This window comes from Chelonia mydas, chromosome 5 (genome assembly GCF_015237465.2).
Source record: "Chelonia mydas isolate rCheMyd1 chromosome 5, rCheMyd1.pri.v2, whole genome shotgun sequence".
Classification (NCBI taxonomy): Eukaryota; Metazoa; Chordata; order Testudines; family Cheloniidae; genus Chelonia; species Chelonia mydas.
Genome location: NC_051245.2, coordinates 3234041 through 3251958, shown reverse-complemented (window position 1 = coordinate 3251958; position 17918 = coordinate 3234041). Strand labels below are relative to the sequence as shown.

The window sequence follows — 17918 nt, the reverse complement described above, 5'->3', positions numbered from 1 at the left end:
GCCGTAAACGTAGAAAGAAGAGGAAACGAAGCTGCAAGGATTGCGTCAAGGTGAGGTTTCCTTTCTCTTCTGTGGATTTCTATAACATCAGTGCTCACTCCTGCAGCCTTTACTCCAGTGAGGCCTGCAGGATTGGGCCCTACCGGCCCTGGTTCTGAAAGGTGCCCATCCCCTCCCAGGATCAGAACCTAGCCTTTCTTCATCACGTCTAATGCGCTCCTGTCTCCGGGATAAATGTGGATGCCCTTTGTCAGCAGTGCTTAGATGCTGCCGTGATGAATGCGGTGACGAATGCATCACACTGTGATGAATTGCAGATAGGGAACTAGACGGGTGGAATTTTTCTAATCTGTGTAAGAAAAGTAAATTAACAAGAATTTAAGACGTGTGTGTGTGAGAGAGAGAGAGATTGAGAGATTCCTTCCAGGAAAAAAACCCTCCAAACATCCTGCAATCCTATGTGCAGCCAACAATGGCCTTTAGGCCCAGGTTAAGGACAAAGTTGCAGCAGTAACTGTGAATTTCCTGGCTTTGTGGGTTTGAGGCAGCTGGTATTTCTGGGTGTGGGTTTTGTGTGATTTGACGCAGTTCTATATCTGGCACAGGAGATACATATTCCTCCCCAGCCCCCAGCTCTGATGTTAACTTTTCAACCTGCTGCCCCTCACACTTACGCACTGCTAATCACTTACGGCTGGAGCTCGCTGATGGGATGAAGTGCAGCTGATTAAAAGCACTGGGGGCCTTTCTCCTGTCAGTGGCACAAGGCATATGTGCAGATGTCAGGAGGACTTATCCCAAGGCTTTGTGTAAATTGCAGTGATTTCCCCGGCTGACAGGGAAACATGGGTCTTGCAGATGAAGATATGAAGCCTTGGTAGTAACATTTCTCCTGTTGAATGCGCCTGTCACTGAGGATCCTTTTAAATAAACCACACACACGCACGCACACACCCACTCTCTCTCATGCACAGGCATGGACTGATCACATTTTTGTGTCAGGTATGGCGGAAATGCAGTTTTCAGGCGCCCTGTATGGTGATGCCACGGAGCCTGGTCTATGGATTGTCCATGACTGGACAGCCCTTGAAAGACAGCAGATACCCAGGGAGGGAGTTTCTGATCTCACACACACAGAGTCAGGACCCTCGGTTGCCAATGCCCCAGCGTGATCCCTGTTACACACACAGCACTAGGCTGGAAATGCACACGTGTGATCGCACCCCCATGTCAGAGCCCTGGGCTGGAAATGCCCGGGTTTGAGCCCCGCTCTGCGGATTGGAAAGATCTCTCCCACGCAGAGCAATGCCCAGAAGTAGGTTAGAAATGCCCTGATCACTGTGCAGCATGTATCCTCCTCTGTGATCTCCCTGCTGGGGAAGCATTACAGCGTTTTCCCCCTTTGGCTGTCAGCAAACCCTGCCCTCTCTATTTATCATTCCCTTGACGTGTCGCTAGCAAATGGGGAGCAGAGAGGGCTGATCTCTCGGTGGAAGGGGTCACACTGCCTCTGACTGCCACTTGTTGAAAAAAAAAAAAAAGGGAAAAAAAACCCCACCCCACCCCCCCCATTGCTACAACAAGCTGCAGAATAAAGGAAATATTTGTAACAATCTGATCCATGCTGGGACCGGGGGCCCAGCGCACCAGCAAAGCGCCAGAGGAATAAAAAGACAGCCACAGATCCGATTGTTTTTTAAATCTATATTTATACAGCCCCCCCGCCCCCCCCCCCGCCCCGGCCCCCGGCTCCCTTGGGCAGCCAGTCAGTGGGAGAGGAGGAAGCATGGTGGAAAACACGAAATCTGCTTTGGTAAGCTTTTTTTTTTTTTTTTTTTTAAAGAATATTGTATGTTTTCTAATGCCTGACAGAACAATTACCTCCGGCTCGCGGCTGGGGGGGGGGGCGGGGGGGGGTTAATGGGGTTGCGGTTGTTGTTTGGTTTCTTTTAGTTGTTGTTGGGCTTTTTGCTTGGTGGGGGGTGGAAGTGAACTCGGGGGCGGGGGTGGAAACTGCATCAAGTCAAACGTCCTGCAACTTCCCAGCCCCCCCAGCCCCCCCCCAGCCCCGCCGAGTCTGATCATTCATAAAGAGCCGAGCGAGGGGGGATCCCCCGGGGCTTGCACGTGGATCGCGTGTGGGTCTGGCCGCCCCGGGCGGAACGGGGGGGTCTCCCGGACCTCCAGAGCTGGAGCCGGGGGGGCTTGTGGGGACCCCCCGCGCGCCAATCTCCCCCCGTCTCAATTCTCCCTGCCCTGAAACTCCCTTTACTGCGTCCGTCTCCCCCTCCCCTTCCTCCCCGGCCCATCCGCCGGGATGTTTTCTCGGGCGGGGGGATCCCCCGGCTGGAGCCCGGCTCCGGGCTGCGAACTTCCCGCCGGGGCAGAGGAGCCGCTTCCCGGCTCCCCGCGAGGGGCTTGGGGCCCCCGGCTGCAGCGGAGCCGGGCAGCGGCAAAAGTTGGGCGAGACGCGCCCCCGCGCCCCGAGTTAGTCCGGGTGGGAGCGAGGGGGCGACGCGCGCTGCGGCTTCTCCCTGCCCGCCCCGGGCCCCGGCTCTCCGGTCCCCGCTGTCCCCCCAGCCCTCCTGCCCCGCTCCCTTCCTCTGTCCCGGGCTTCCTCTCCTCGGCCGCTCCCCCCTCGGCCCTTCTCTGCCCCTTCCTCCCCCTCTTCCTCCTTCCCCCTTCCTCCCCCTCTCCTTCCCCTTTCATCCCCCTCTTCCTCCTTCCCCCTTCATCCCCCTCTTCCTCCTCCTCTCCTTCCCCTTTCATCCCCCTCTTCCTCCTCCTCTCCTTCCCCTTTCATCCCCCTCTTCCTCCTTCCCCCTTCATCCCCCTCTCCTTCCCCTTTCATCCCCCTCTTCCTCCTCCTCTCCTTCCCCTTTCATCCCCCTCTTCCTCCTTCCCCCTTCATCCCCCTCTCCTTCCCCTTTCATCCCCCTCTTCCTCCTCCTCTCCTTCCCCTTTCATCCCCCTCTTCCTCCTTCCCCCTTCATCCCCCTCTTCCTCCTTCCCCCTTCATCCCCCTCTCCTTCCCCTTTCATCCCCCTCTTCCTCCTCCTCTCCTTCCCCTTCCTCCCCCTCTTCCTCCTTCCCCCTTCATCCCCCTCTCCTTCCCCTTTCATCCCCCTCTTCCTCCTTTCCCCTTTCATCCCCCTCTCCTTCCCCTTTCATCCCCCTCTTCCTCCTTCCCCTTCATCCCCCTCCTTCCCCTTTCATCCCCCTCTTTCTCCTCCTCTTCCTCCTTCCCCTTTCATCCCCCTCCTTCCCCTTTCATCCCCCTCTTCCTCCTTCCCCCTTCATCTCCCTCTTCCCCCTCCTCTTCCTCCTTCCCCCTTCATCCCCCTCTTCCCCCTCCTCTTCCTCCTTCCCCTTCATCCCCCTCTTCCTCCTCCTTTCCTTCCCCTTCCCTTTCATCCCCCTCATCCTCCTTCCCCCTTCATTCTCCTCTTCCCCCTCCTCTCCTTCCCCTTCACCCCCTCTTCCTCCTTCCCCTTCATCCCCCTCTTCCTCCTCTTCCCCCTCTTCTTTCTCCTTCCACTTCAACCCCCTCTTCCTCCTCCTTTTCTTTCATCCCCTTCTTCCTCCTCCTCCCCTTCCCCCTTCATCCCCCTCTTCCTCCTTCCCCTTCATCCCCTGCCTCTCTTTCCCCCTTCATCCCCCTCTTCCTCCTTCCCCCTTCATCCCCCTCTTCCCCCTCCTCTCCTTCCCCCTTCATCCCCCTCTTCTCCGGGCCGGGCACTCACCCCCACCCCCCACTCTCCTTGTGTCTCCCCGCAGGCTGCCTTCTCCTCCCCGGGGTCGCTGCCCCTGCCGGGGCCGGGCGCCGGGGGCGGCTCCCCGGGGCGCGGCGCTGCCCTGCCGGCCCCGGGCGGCGGCGGGCTCCGGCTGGAGGCGGTGATGGAGAATCTGCAGCGGCAGCAGGCGGCGCGGCTGGCCCGGGTGGAGGAGAAGCTGCGGCGGGGGCAGGCGGAGCCCGGCCCGGGGCAGCTGCGCTCCGTGGTGGGGAGCCGCGTCCAGCAGCAGGCGCTGGCCATCCAGCACTACCAGGCGGCGGTGCGCTGCGGGCTGGCCCCCCGCGGCCGCCTGGGGGGCTCCCCGCCGGGACCCGGCGCCCCGGACCACGAGGAGGAGGAGGAGGAGGAGGACCTGGAGGAAGAGGCGGGGGCGGCCCGGTACCCGCCGCGCTCCCCCAGCGCCCCCCAGCAGCGCCCGGAGCCCGCCCGCTCGCTCTCCCCGCCCCGCCAGCCACCGCCCCAGCACCACGAGTGGACCTACGAGGAGCAGTTCAAGCAGGTAAGAGCCACCCCCAGGGGCGCCTTCCCCCGGGAGCCAGCGCCCCCAAGTACCCCCGGGCCAGCCCCGCCGCTCCCCAGAGAGCCACCCCCACAGCTGTCCCCGTATCAAGGGCCTGGGCCTCACCCTCCAGTACCCTGACCCAGAGAGCTACCCCCCTATTTCCCTCCTGCCCCAGGGTCCCCCATCCCAACAGCTATTCCACTAGCAACCCCCCCCCCCCGTCCCATCTCCCAGTATCCGCCACCCCAATAGCTACCCTCACCCTGCCCCGATAACTCTCCACCCAATGGAGACCCCACCAGTAACCCCCTGGCCTCATCTCCCAGTAGCCCCACTCCAATAGCTATCCCCATATATCCCAGCTTGCCCTGATGCCCTCACCCTGCCCCCAATACTCCCCACCCCAATATCTCCCACCCCATCCCAATACCCTCCATCCCAATAGCTTTCCACATATCCCCCATCTGCCCCAGGACTCCCCACCCCAATATCTCCCACCCCATCCCAATACCCTCCATCCTAATAGCTTTCCACATATCCCCCATCCGCCCCAGTACTCCCCACCCCAATATCTCCTACCCCATCCCAATACCCTCCATCCCAATAGCTTTCCACATATCCCCCGTCCGCCCCAGTACTCATCCGCCCCAAGAACTGCCCCAGTATCGACTGTGCCATATCCTCCCTCCTGCTCCCACGTCCCCCACCCCACTAACAATCCTGCCAGCCACAGCAATATCCTTCACCAGCCATGAGATCCCTATCCCAATATCCACCTCAGCATGCACCCCACCCCATTATCCCTCCAGAGCATTCCTGTCTCCCCCATATCCACCCTGAGAACTGCCCCCAGTCTCCACTGCAATGTTCTTCACCAATCACTACCCCAATTCCACCCGAAGATCCTGCCCGTCTCCGCAAATACCCTCTCCAATAACTGTCCCAGCAGCCCCCACCCCCACCCCCGGTGATACCCCTCCACCATGTCCAGAGACCTTCTGCTCAAAATAGCCACTCCAGCCTGTTCCAGGGCCTGCCCCAGCAGCCCCTCCTGCCCTGCCCCAGGCTCCCCTCCAGCCTGCCCCAGGAGTAACATCGCTTCTCCAGCTTACGCTACCATTTCCACCACCACTCAGCGTTTCCTGCTCCCTGCAGTCTGCCCCCATTGATGCCAGCTGGAGCACAAGATGTGGGGGCAAACTGCACAATGCAGAGGGAAGTCTCTCTAACAGGGGGTCCTTTCTTGTCTGGGGAGGGCGCTGGGGTGGCTGGGAAAGCTTCCTCGCACTGACTTCAATGGAGAGGGTGGGACTGGGAAATTCAGTGACTTGTTTGGTGATGGAAGGCGAACCTAGAGTAATATGCTGTCTAAACTGGCTGCTCCCTGCCTCTAAATATGCAGGGACTTCCCCGTCAGGGAACGTATTTCCCCATTGCTCTATATTGCTGTAGTTTGCATGATCGTACGATGGCAACATGCCTTTTTACCTGGCACTTTGGAGACCTTGGGGTGACACTTCCAACCCCGGAAATGCGGACAAAATTCCTACTGTTTTAGAAAGTGCAGGGCTTGGTACCGATTATTTGTTTCTCCCCAAGGAGTCCTTCCTCCCCAGTGTTTGCAGGATCAGAGCCCTCCTCTGCGCTGTTCTCAAATATCTCCAGTCCCAAACTTCCTTCTGTTTATCCCGCCAGTAAAACTGCAAACACTCTCTTGAGTTAGGAAGGTCCTGTTCCCGGTTAATTGTCCCTAGGCCTATTGTTCTCAAGGCCCGGATAGCTCATTGATAGAGTGAACGCTTTGGTTAATACAGTACACAGCCTCGTCTCATTAACTATGGGAGGAATATAGGGAATTGTGCATAAAAGGACATTTCTGTAACTGGATGTTATGTTACCCTCGACTTGGTGGACAGCCAGGGCCAAACCTGCAGCTCTTCTGAGGGATCCTTGCTCAGGTGAGTGGTCCCATTGTTGGGAAGAGCCTGAGCCTGCGGCCACAGCCAGATTTAGGGGCAGGAGACCCGTGTGACCCATCTGGGGGCCAGGGTCAGGGGGCGCCGGGCTCGGGGTGCTGTGTTTGTTGCTAGTGTCTTACATGACAGGGATAAATCATGCATACAAATCGTGTATCAAAGTGGTGACGGGCTACAAATGCAATACAAAATAAGATATTCAAACGTTTAACCTGGAGGGGGGAGGACGCTGAAGATGCCCCTCGCTCAGGGCGCTATTTGATCTAGGGCCAGCCCTGCCTACAGCCCTTACCTGCGCGGGTAATCCGGACTGCGGTTGATTTCAGAGTGAGAGGATTACATACCTGCGGAATCGGGGCCTGGGTGCGAGGAGCGGTGAGGGCAGAGTCAAGGCCTGCTCCTGCTCCCCTGGGGAGCTAGCCAAGAGGAACTTCTACCCTTCCCTAGAGGTCGATTGCCCAACCTGTTTGCTGTTCATCTGCAGAAAAGCAGAGGAAACGCACCCCTTGGAAACAGGAAATGGAGTCAGGGCTGGAGCTGACCTTCTTTATCCAGCGGCAGAGGGGCTGAGCTGTGTGTTTGAGATGCTGGGCAGATAAGGAGATGGAGGGGGCAGATAAGGGAGCATGGCTGCTGGACAGGCCCCGGCGGGAGGTGAGGGGAATAGCAATGCCCGCTGTACTTGGCTCTTCAGATTTGCTCCTGGCCAGCGCGCCCCGAGTGACTGACACGTTTGTAGCTAAACAGCATTCAGCCAGCCGAGAGGCAGCATCTGGAGCCTTTATCGAAAGGAGTTCAGCGGGAAGCAGCTGACCTGGGCACAGCAGAGCACAGGGCCGGCCCAGCTTGCAGGCGCGTCGGCGTGTGTGGGGAAACAGAGATGTGTCTCTCAAGCCGGAAAGGGGTGGGCAAGGAGGTGATTGCGGGGTTTCTATTTACCGCACGCGCTCCCAGCTCCGGGCAGGTGAGCGCTGGGGCGCTGGGCAGGGGGTTCTCAACTCAACCTGGCCTCCTTTGTCCTGGACGTGGAAACGATTGTGTTTACGGCTCGACAATGCGCCCATTGATTCCCTGCCCTGAGTGGGCTGCGGTTTTGTGGTCTGCCGGCTGCTCACCCGGCTTCTCTTTGGGTCTCTCGGGTGCTCAGGGCCTGGTGGAAGCTGTGGAAGGGGCGGGGCTCAAGTGGCAAATACTGAATAGGGAGGAACTCGCTCCCACGCCTCACCTTACATGGGTGTGTGTCATGGTGGGGCCCCGGCCAGGAATCCCTGGAACACTTTAGATCCGCGTTTTAGTTCGTGTGTGTTTGATATCCGCGTGATCTCGAGCTGTATCCTACACTCATTCATCGATTCCCAAGCCAGACGGGACCCCAGTGATCATCTAGCCTGACTCTCTATAACACAAGCCAGAGACCTGCCCCTAAATAGAACAAGAGCAGAGCTCTTAAAAAAAACAAAATCCAAGACACCTTAGCAGCATGCCAGCCTGCTTTCCCTGAGCTTGGTAAAACCCTCTGTCCGGAGGCAGACCGTGGAAACCTTCTGATGTGTTTTGCATTGTGGCCCCTCTGGCCTTGAACCAAGTTCTGGGGGCGAGGGGAAGGGGGCCAGGAGACCACCAGGGCCCCGATCCTGATGGCAGCGGAAATGTTATGAACACGAGGAGCGGGGGTCAGGGTCTATCATTGGGTTCTGTTGTCGAGATGGTAAATTAAACTACTTAGTGTTTGTGAAAGGGGGTTCCGTTAAATTTCCTGACCTGTGGCCTTTCACGGTGAGCCCTGGAGAAAGCCTGGCTTCCAGGGGTTTGTAATGCTGCTCCGATGAGCCCCAGAGACAGTGGGTTTGGGGAGATCTCTGCAGTGCAGTCACACGCTGTGTGGGGAGCGTATGGGTGGGTGGGTGTGTCTGCGGACCATGGGTACAAATCCAAGCATCATTGCCAAAGCAGTAAGGATCAGCTTAGCAAAGGCGCGGGAATGGTGCTCCGCTGACCTTTCTGTTCGAGAATTGCGCAATCAGTCGCTCGTTCACTGGCGTTTCAAGCCCGGTAACTGGCCAAACTAGAAATAGATTGTCTCCGCATGTACCTGTCATGCGTCAGGTATGCAAGCAGGCAGTATTCAACGTCTGTCCGTGCCCAGGAACCATGTGCACTCGGCCGTTGGTCTATTTCTGGATCCGGGCACGTATTTGTAGAGAGAGGCCCAGAGACTGGCTTGGGCGGGTGTGCTGCGTCGATTGAATTGCACTGTCTGTATGGAGGGTTACGTTGCGCACAGGGACAGGCTGGCTGGCCAGTTCAGAGGGGTCAGTGTGAGGGTGTGACAGGCTCCATGGACTCTCCCGAGAGAAAGCATTCCGAGCATTTGTGTGAAACGGGGAAAGCCTCCCGCCAGCACTCTGCTCTCTGGATCCCAATGCTCAGGCAGTTCCCCCCGCCCCCTCCCGTGAAGGTCTGAACACACACGCAGCACAGAAACGGGGCCAGAGGGTCTTGATTTAAACAGGATATAGAATAAATGCCTGTCTAGATAGATAGAAAAGTAAATTAAATTGGATTGGCTGGCAAATAAAATCCTTCCCTGCATGAAAGTTTTTCTTTCTTTCTTTCTGATACATTTTCTTCTGTATTCTTAAGATCAGATGAGAAATGGGAGCCGTGCTGGATATTTGTAACGCACCCCAGCTGTCTGTCCTGTATGCCCAGCACAACGCTCTGTAAAATTGGCATCAGGTCTAGCGAGTGCGTTTTCCCAGACACGGAGAGCCTTGCTCCAGGAATTGCCCCTTGTGTGTTGTCTTTAGAGACAGGAATCAAACAATCTCAGCAGAAGGTTTGATGCAAAAAGTGGTGCAGCTTTGGGTCGATCCCTGAACAGGGCTTCAAGCCGCAGTGTGACGTGGCAGGCGAGGGTTAATCTGACAGCTGTGGCTGGATGGTGGGGGAATTTAGTTGAGGGAACCCCTGTAGAGCCAGACATAATTGTGTCTCTCCTGTCCCCCCAACACACACACTAGTACCTCGGCGTTCACGCTTTGGGAACTAGCTTTCTCGGGTGGTTTGGGCTGCTCTGAAAACACCGTGGCCTTGGGTTTGCATGGTTAGCGTTTGCTGGATGTTGGAACCAATCGGTGGTCTCCTGTCTCTGGATGTGCCCCTGCTCCGATGACCTTAGATAAGAGCCCTCATGCTGCAGCCGGTGGTGAGGCTGTCACATCCTCGGAGGATCGCTCACAGCGTGGGGACCAGAATGTGCTCTCCATCCTTCTGAGTTTATACAGGGTCCCTTTTTATTCCCTGTGGGCGTGGGAGAGAAATTCCTCTTGGCATCTCTCCCTCCCCTTCCCTTTCCCTCAACGGCCTTAGTCAGGCAGCCCGGGTGTGAGCCACCCTCTTTGCAGGAGATTGGGCCCTTCACGGGAGGAAGAGCCCCGTCTCGGCTCCGTGCTGTGGAGGTCTGAGTGTGCTTCCTCTGACGGGATGGTCCTGAGCTCCAGCACCCTCCCAACCCCTGGCCTAACCTTCCTCTCTGGGCTAGTCACTTGCCGAGCTCCTCACAGGTCTGCACCATCCACTCTTCTGTTTCCTCCCTATCCCCAAAGGAGTTGTTGAGTGCTGGTAAAATAGCTGACTCTTCCTTGCTGGGTCGGGGCTAATGTCACCCAGGAATCCCCAGCCCTTTAATAACAGAAGAGAGCAAGGGGGCAGGATGTTGGGGGAGGAAGGGAACAAGGTAAGCTGGCTAGCTTGATCAAATAGCCCGTGGACCACTTACACTGCCTCAGATGGTGGCGTGGTAAGAGTGTGTTTGTACAGTGCCTGGCACAGTAGGGTTCTGGTTCATGGCCGGGGTTTCTAGGTGTGATGGTTGTGTGTATAATAAATCAACAACAAAATCCTGCAAGAAAATCAAATCTAATGCCTGTCACCAGCGTATCTTAACTCCCCTTCCAGGACCTGCCTTCTCTTTTCCGTAGTGCGCGGCGGGGCAGGACTCCTGGGTTCTGCTCACAGCTCGGACACTGATTTTCTATATGACCAAGAGCAAATTGCCAACCCCACATTTTCCGAAGTGGCCACTAATTTCTGGTGCCTCTGTTTGGGGCACTCAGCCGGAGAGGGTTAGGACCTGAGTTTCAGATGTGCTGAGTATCTGCAGAGCTAATTGACTCAGTTAATAAGCTAAGAGGATAGGAGAGGACTGCAGTGATGCATAAAGGCCTTGCTACTTTAGCGTCGGCAGCAGAGCTCAGGGCTGTTGGGTTGGCGGGTCGGGGTTTGAACCCTTCTCTAGCAAAAAGACAGTATTTTGCTTTCCCTGGGTTTATTCGGATGGCAAAGCTCTTTCTGGGCTCTCGTGCTGGTGCTGAGGCTGGAATGAAGTGTGATAACATCAATGTTTGGGTATTGGAGCCTTTCCTTGGTGCCAGACACTAGATCTTCGCACAACGCACAGTCAACCTGTGGAACTCATTGCCAGGGGATGTTGTGAAGGCCAATCACTAGGTTTAAAAAAAAAAGAATTAGTTAAGTTCCTGGAGGACAGGTCCATCAACGGCTAGTAGCCAAGATGATCAGGGACATAGCCCCATGCTCTAGGTGTCCCTAGATCTCTGACTACCAGAACCTGGCACGGGACAACTGGGGATGAATCATTCAAAATTTACCTGTTCTGTTCATTCTCTCTGAAGAATCTGGCACTGGCCACTGTCAGAGGACAGGATACTGGGCTAGATGGACCATAGGTCTGACCCAGTGTGACTGTTCTTCTGATCTCCCTGGCAGCATTGCAGTTGTAGACATGCCATGTGGGTCTTGTCCTCTGTTTTTTTCCTATTGGTGCACAAAGTTAGATAGACTTGGAAAGAGTCTCTTGGAGGTGGAGGACTGTATCTTTGGGACTCCGCGGACACATTAGCTCATTTGCGCTGCGAATGCTACCCCGTCCCATGCCCTGGCATACCGATTTTCAAACTGATCTGATTATAGATGCATTGTAAGGAGGTTACGTAATTCAGCTTTGAACAGAAACCGTGTTGCACCTTCCCGGCGGTGTGTCTGTCACTGCCCCATAACAAAGAAAGACGCTGTTTAAGTGCAGGATGCATCCGATGAAGTGAGCTGTAGCTCACGAAAGCTTATGCTCAAATAAATTGGTTAGTCTCTAAGGTGCCACACGTCCTCCTCTTCTTTTTGCGAATACAGACTAACACGGCTGCTGCTCTGAAACCTGATGTTGTTATGATTACTCACTTTCTGTCCAGAACTGTTGGTCGTGTCGCTGCGTCCCATTAAGTGGCTGCTTCCAGAGGTGGTGGGCTACACACATTGAAGAATGGCCCTGAACTAGGACACTAGATCCAGATTTGAACTCTGAAGAAGATCGGCTCTGGATCTGAATCCGGATCCAAACTCTGTGGTATTCTCTCACTCTCCCGTGGGAGCCACACAGGTGAAGACGGCAAGATTGGGCCCATTCAAATTTGCAAAGCAGGTTGACCAGAGCATGAGGGTCTCTGGGTTTGAGGTGCCGTTTCAGAGTCGTTCACCAGAACAGGGACGGCCGGTACCCGCGGCTGTCCCACCTTTTCGATCTGTTCCAGCAGGATCTGTTCTCTGGGGTCCAGGCCCGTTCACAGTCTGTGGTGGGACACGGAGCCAGCCTCACGTACAGCAGTCGTGTTCGGCTCTGGAGATCCCCACACGTGTGACGTCATGGCTGGGAACCCATCCTGGGAAGAATCACCAGCCTTTGAATAGCCTATGGGATTGCTGCACCGTGACCGGCTAAGTGGCCTCTGATGTCACAAAGCCAAGACCCAGCAATGAGCTGTGCAGAGAATCCGAATGTAAAAAGCCCTCAAAGGGGTCTTCCCCCTGGATTTTGTGCCGGTGTTTCCGCTTGGTGGAGACCCCCAATCGCCCAAATAAAGGTGTGATGCGGGAGGGCTCAGGGTGGATGGAGCTTTAATAGAATGTCCTTTTTCTTGTCAAAATCCTGTGATTTCCTCCCCCTGAGGGAAACTGGGCGAGGTGGGTAAAGGTGTATCCAATGGCCCCAGAGACAGCTTGGGCTTCCCTCCTGCCTTTAATGGTGGTGGAGCTGTTAGTTGACCCCTTCCTGTGTATGGTTTTACAGACCATTGGCTCTTGTCCCTCTTCCTGATTGTCGCCATCCTTTGGAGAACACCAGCACTCTGCACTTTCATAATACTGCCCGTCCACAGGTCTCACCCAGGGCTTTCCAGCAGAACGGTAAGTGATGTGGAAATGGCAGACAAAGGAGACTCATCTTAAATTTGCCCCCACATTTACATTTGATTTGCATTTTTTTAAAAGCAGAGACATTTTAAAAAAAAAATCCCCTTACATGAATTCACTGCAGGATTCCCCTGCCAGGTTTGAAACCTGATCATTACAACAGAAAGTGAAACTGAGTGTAAACAGAAGTGAAACTGACAGGTTGATGTCACTGTCTGAGCTGAGAGAAAAGCAAACAGGAAACAGAAGGGAGGGGTATTGGCTTTCCAAAGGGTTGTGTCTTTTTCTCTTTACACAACAAACCGGAAATGAAGGAGCCACGTGGGCCTGGTGGGCTTCAGAGCCGGGTGGCCGGACGTGGCGGCTGCTGACGGAGGGCCCAGCTCTGCAGGCAGCAGCGCAGAAGTGAGGGTGGCGACACCCTACCTGGCATCCTTCCTTCTGCGCGGCTGCTGGCGGAGCTCTGCCTTCAGAGCTGGGCTCCCGGCCAGCAGCCCCCGCTCGCCAGCCCCCCAGCTCCGAAGGCAGCTGCACCGCCAGCAGCAGGGCAGAAGGAAGGGTCGCACTACCACAACCCCCCTCCCCCAATAACCTTGCGACCCCCCCCCCCACAACTTCTTTTGGGGCCAGGACCCCGACAATCACCACACAGAGACATTTCAGATTTAAATAGCTGAAACCATGAAATTTACCATTTTAAAAATCCTATGACCATGAAATTGACCAAAATGGACTGTGCATTTGGAAGGCCCCTATATATAATATAGGTATACTGCTGGAAGGGAGACATGGGGCTCGGTGACTCGTACTGCAATGTCGTCTCTGAGGTGGTGGTTTCTGGGCTGTGTACAGCGGGTTAAGATGAGCTGTTGGGGTTTTTGCTGTTTGTGGGTAGTTGAACTGGAGGAGGGTCAGTGGAAGAGTTGGTTCCCTTTATGTGAAGGGGTGTATGATCGTTGATGTTGTTGCCACCATAAACTGGAGCCCAAATCCTGTCGTTCTAGTCCTGAGATAATCCCTGTTGCTCTGGTTCTTTGTAGCTTTATTTACAGCTTGAGTCGAGGGTGGTTCATATTGGAAGTGAACGTGAGTCATTATGGCCTGGGTGCGTGCTGGCTGAGTGTACAGGGTTGCTGGTGGATAGTTAGAGGATTACTGTAGAAAACAGGGTCAGAGTTAAGGTTGTTTAGAAGTTCACTTTATGAATTTCATTATTTGGGAACATTTCTTTTTACCGTTGCCTTCGCTTTCGATTTCCGGCCCTTCACACTTCTTTTTGGAGTAACCACAACATGCTTTTAATGTCATTGTTATCTGTTTCATTCTCTGAACAACGTTTTTTGTCCGGGAATTTCCTTAGCTTTAGAAAGTATTTTTAAAAATACAATGAGATAGGAAAACAGAGTTTTATTTGCCTTTTAAATAGCGAGACTGTATTTTGCTCTAATTCTAGCAGTGCTGCAGAGACAGCTCGCGGTGTTCAATAAAACACAGATCAGTGCAGCACTCTGGTCAAATAAGCCCCGGGTGGAGTTCGTCACCGCCTGGGACTCCCAGGAGTTTGGCTGACAAAGTTTACAAACCCCGCATTGGCGCCTGTAATCTTCCTGAACCGACACGGGCTGGCTGATGTGGCTGGCTAACTGCCTCATGCCTGGGGCGCCAGATCTCTGAAGTTTATAGAGGCCATGGAGAAATCAAAGTCATCGGCCCATAATGTGTAATTCATCTGCCCTGATTAGGAATAACTGTGAGTTCCCTCAACCCTGAGCTGGAATCAAAGGTGAAGTTATTGTTGAGATTGACGTTACAGACGAGCACAAAGAGCTTTCTGGAAGTGAGCTACAGGTCTTCCAGAGAGTCCGGGCTCTCGAGGCCGGTTGGCCTCCTGTTTCACAAGATAGGTGCCGTTTTGCACACAAGCCAGCTGTGCAAGGTTTCAAGAAGAGACTTTGGGAGGAAGCTGCGGGTGGGAGAAACATCTGAGAATCGGGCTTGCAGAGGAGCAGCTTGGGATTTTATTCCTGCACTCCCCAAAGGCAGCGACCTGCCAGTGGGATCCTGGCCAAGTGCGAGGATGCGAGTCTCGGGGAAATGACCGAAAGGCAGGGAAGAGGGTAGAGGTCGGGGTGATCGGAATATCTCGATCACCCTGTGATTTGCTTCATAAGGAGATGCTGCTGCTGGCTTTAAGTAGGGCTTTGTAATGGAGTGGCTTTGGTTTTGGTGGGCAGGAGGAAGGGATGACTGACAGTGCCCCCCACACACACCTGACCATGCTTCCCCCCAGCCCCAGGCCAGTTAAGGCCCTGCTTTGTGCTAGAACGTGTCCAGACTGTGCCCAGAGGAGGCAGAGGGGAGTTCTGGCTGCCCTGCCGTCTTTGCTCTGGATTTAGTGCAGCAGCTCTCGCCTCCGCAGAGTGTGTGGTCTGCACATTCCACCCAGCTGCCGCCACCGCCGCCTTCAGATCCAGAGGGGACCCTCCGGGGGAGGCTCCGGGATCGATCACCTGCCTGCTCCTGGTTACGCACCCTGGCCCCCTGCAGGTGTACACACCCCCACACCATAGCTCCTGCCCCTTCGGGCTTGCCCACCCTTGGGTCTGCCCCCCAACGCCGGGGCATGCTTGTGCACCCCCCTCCCCCGATGCCTGGGCAAGCCCAACGACCACTGAGGGGCTGGAGACAGGATCCAGGCTGCCAGGCCTCCTCTATGCATTGGCCTGTTGGACTTTCCCCAGTGCCAGCTGGGACTTTTGCACAAGAAAGATGGCTGGCACCGGTCTGCAGGGCTTAGGTCCATGCGTGTCCCCTGTCCAGGCAGCATCTGGAGAGGAAGGACAGGGCAGTGGCTAGTATACCAGCAGGGGTTCAAGTCCCTGCTCTGCCATAGACTTCTTGTGTGAACTTGGGAAAGTCCTTTTGCCTCCCCATGAGTCCGCTTCCGGTCTGTGCAATGGGGTTCGTAGCGGGGCCCTGCCTCACCGGGGTGTTGTGAGGATAAATACAGGAATGACCGTCCGGGGCTCAGATACTACGTAGAGGAGCCACCTGGGTGCCCAAGACAGTCAGTACCTTGGCGTCTCCCAGGGGTTTATGGGACAGTTACAGAGATGGGCGTGTGAGGTCACCCCGGTCCTCCATGGGATCAGAGGGCGTGGTCTCACGGGCGGCCACTTGGAGCACACAGCTGGCCAGGTGTGTGGGGCGTGCAGCGTGTGCCTTGCCTCCACAGGCTGCGTGCCGCTGGCCACAAGATCCACCGGGATCCTCCTCTGGTCCGTAGAGCGCAGCCAGAGGACGGCCCGGAATGAGCTCCTGCCTCCAGGCCATGGGCGGTGGCTGAACTGCAGCCCGTCCTTTAGAAAACAGCCAAACTTGAGTTAAAAATTGCCGGTGATGGACAATCCCCCGCGACCCTTGGTCAGTTGTTCCAGTGGCTAACGACCCTCCCTGTTAAAAACATGGGGCTAATTTCCAGTCTGAATGTGTCTAGGTTCAGTTTCCAGCCACGGGGTCTTGTTCTGCTCGATTGGAGAGCCCGCGATAATCCAGTTTCTGTTCCCCGTGTCGGGACTTAGCGACTGGGACTTTTAACCAGCTCTTTGTCAAGCTAACTAGATTCAGCTCTGTGAGTCTGTCACTCTGAGGCAGGTTTCCCAGTCCTTTGATCATTCTCGTGGCTCTTCTCTGACCCCTCTCCAATTTCTCAACGTCCTTCTGGAATTGTGGGCCCCAGACCTGGACCCAGGATCCCAGCAGCAGCCGCACCAGTGCCAGGTACAGAGGGAAAATCACCTCCCTGCTCCCACTGGAGATTCCCCTGTTGATGCATCCAAGGGTCGCGTTAATTCTTTTGGCTACAGCGTCACACTGGGAGCTCATGTTCAGCTGATTGATTCTCTGACTGATACACTGACCCCTCGCTCTCCCGCCGACATAGCACTGTCCACACCAGCACTGGGGTCAGTGTAACTTACGTTGCTCAGGGGAGTGGCTTATTCACACCCTTGAGTGATATAAGTTATACTGACAACCTGTAGTGTAGACAAGCCCTGATTGTCCTTAACTCTGCTGGCCATAGCTTCCTCCTTGTGTCCCTTGGCTTCCCTTATCAATTTTTCACAGTTAGTAGCTTCTAATTTATGTTCAGTGCTATCGGCTTCCCCCTTTGTCCGTGTGTGTGTGTGTGTGTGTGTGTGTGTGTGTATATGTGTGTGTGTGTATATGTTTTATGGCTGGCTTCACTTTCCCCTGAAGCCTGGTTAGATTTAAGCTGTGCCAGCTTTAGCCTGGCAGCTGCCTTGCTGAAGCCCGGGAGAAAGGGAGACCCCTCTGGGGCAGGTCAGGGCGAAGGCTGGTGCTTCCAGGGCAAAAAGCCTGGGGTGTGGCTGACCCCGGAGACCCCCTCCCCCCATCCTGTACTGCACCTTCAATCCAGGTGCATCAGCCAACAACTGGAGGCCTCTTGGTGCCTAATGAAAGGGTCTCTGGTTGCATTCCAGCGCTGGGGGAGGGGGAATGGGCTGGGTGGAGGGTGGGGGGGCTCAGGGTTGTTTCCTCCCATGACTGCCTGGAGATTTCTCAATCTCGGCTGGAAAATCTCCTTGCCAGGCCCTCCTTTCTGCGGAGGAGAAAGCTGGGTGGGGGCCACCTGTCCTGGAGCATGGCTGGGGAGGGGAGGGGGAAGGGCTGCCAGGGGCTGGGGCTGGGAGCAGAGATCAGGTCTGGGGGGTGAAAGGTCAGTGCATTAATCCACTGGCTGGGCGGCTTTTACTGGCAGCCCCTACGCCCAGCCGCTTGCTTGGTGCAGCGTTGTCTGGTGTCCGGCCAAGAATGTGCCGGCTGCCTGCAGGCGATCGGCGCGGCTGCTGTAAACAGAGCCCCAGCCCGGGGCGGGGGGGTGTGCGGGCATGAGTGTGTGTGTCTTGGTAGGTGTGCACTCACATGCGTGTGCACCTACATGTGTGTTTCTGGGGGGGTGTCTGTGTGGGGGGCGTGCATGTATGTGTCTTTGTGCACACATGTGGGTGCACGTGTGTGTAGGTGTCTGTGGGTGCGTGTGTCTGTGGGTACATGTGCGTGTGTGTACACGTGTGTGCATGCACAGGGGCGAGGGCGTGTATCTGCAGGAGCGTGCAAATGCACGTGTGCGTGGGGGGTGCGCGACTCCGGGGCGGGACTCAGCAGAAATGACGCCTGCATGTAGGTTTTTGGAAGCCTCTGACTCCCACCCACCGACTGCCACTTTCTTCCCTCCGCTGAGCCTCCCCCCCCCGCGGCGCGGCGCCCCCTACTGCCACGCCGAGATGTCGAGGTCCGCGCTGGCCCGAAGCGGGTCGCGCTCCTCGCTGCTCAGCCCTGCGAGCCCGTCCAGCT

At 55.8% G+C, this 17918-nt stretch overlaps 1 protein-coding gene across 2 annotated transcripts in view; it reads left to right on the top strand.

Annotated features, from left to right (window-relative positions):
* The first annotated feature begins 1487 nt into the window (after positions 1 to 1487).
* The window catches only part of ARID3C (AT-rich interaction domain 3C), a 120091-nt gene continuing 103660 nt past the window's right edge, over positions 1488 to 17918 (top strand). The window contains exons 1-2 of one of the 2 annotated variants that reach the window (XM_043546650.1): positions 1488 to 1813; positions 3778 to 4293. In XM_043546650.1, the coding sequence (XP_043402585.1) occupies positions 1787 to 1813; positions 3778 to 4293 (543 nt within the window). In that variant the 5' untranslated portion in view covers positions 1488 to 1786. The remainder of the gene's footprint in view (positions 1814 to 3777; positions 4294 to 17918) is intronic. The other variant, XM_037902449.2, reaches the window with a different exon arrangement.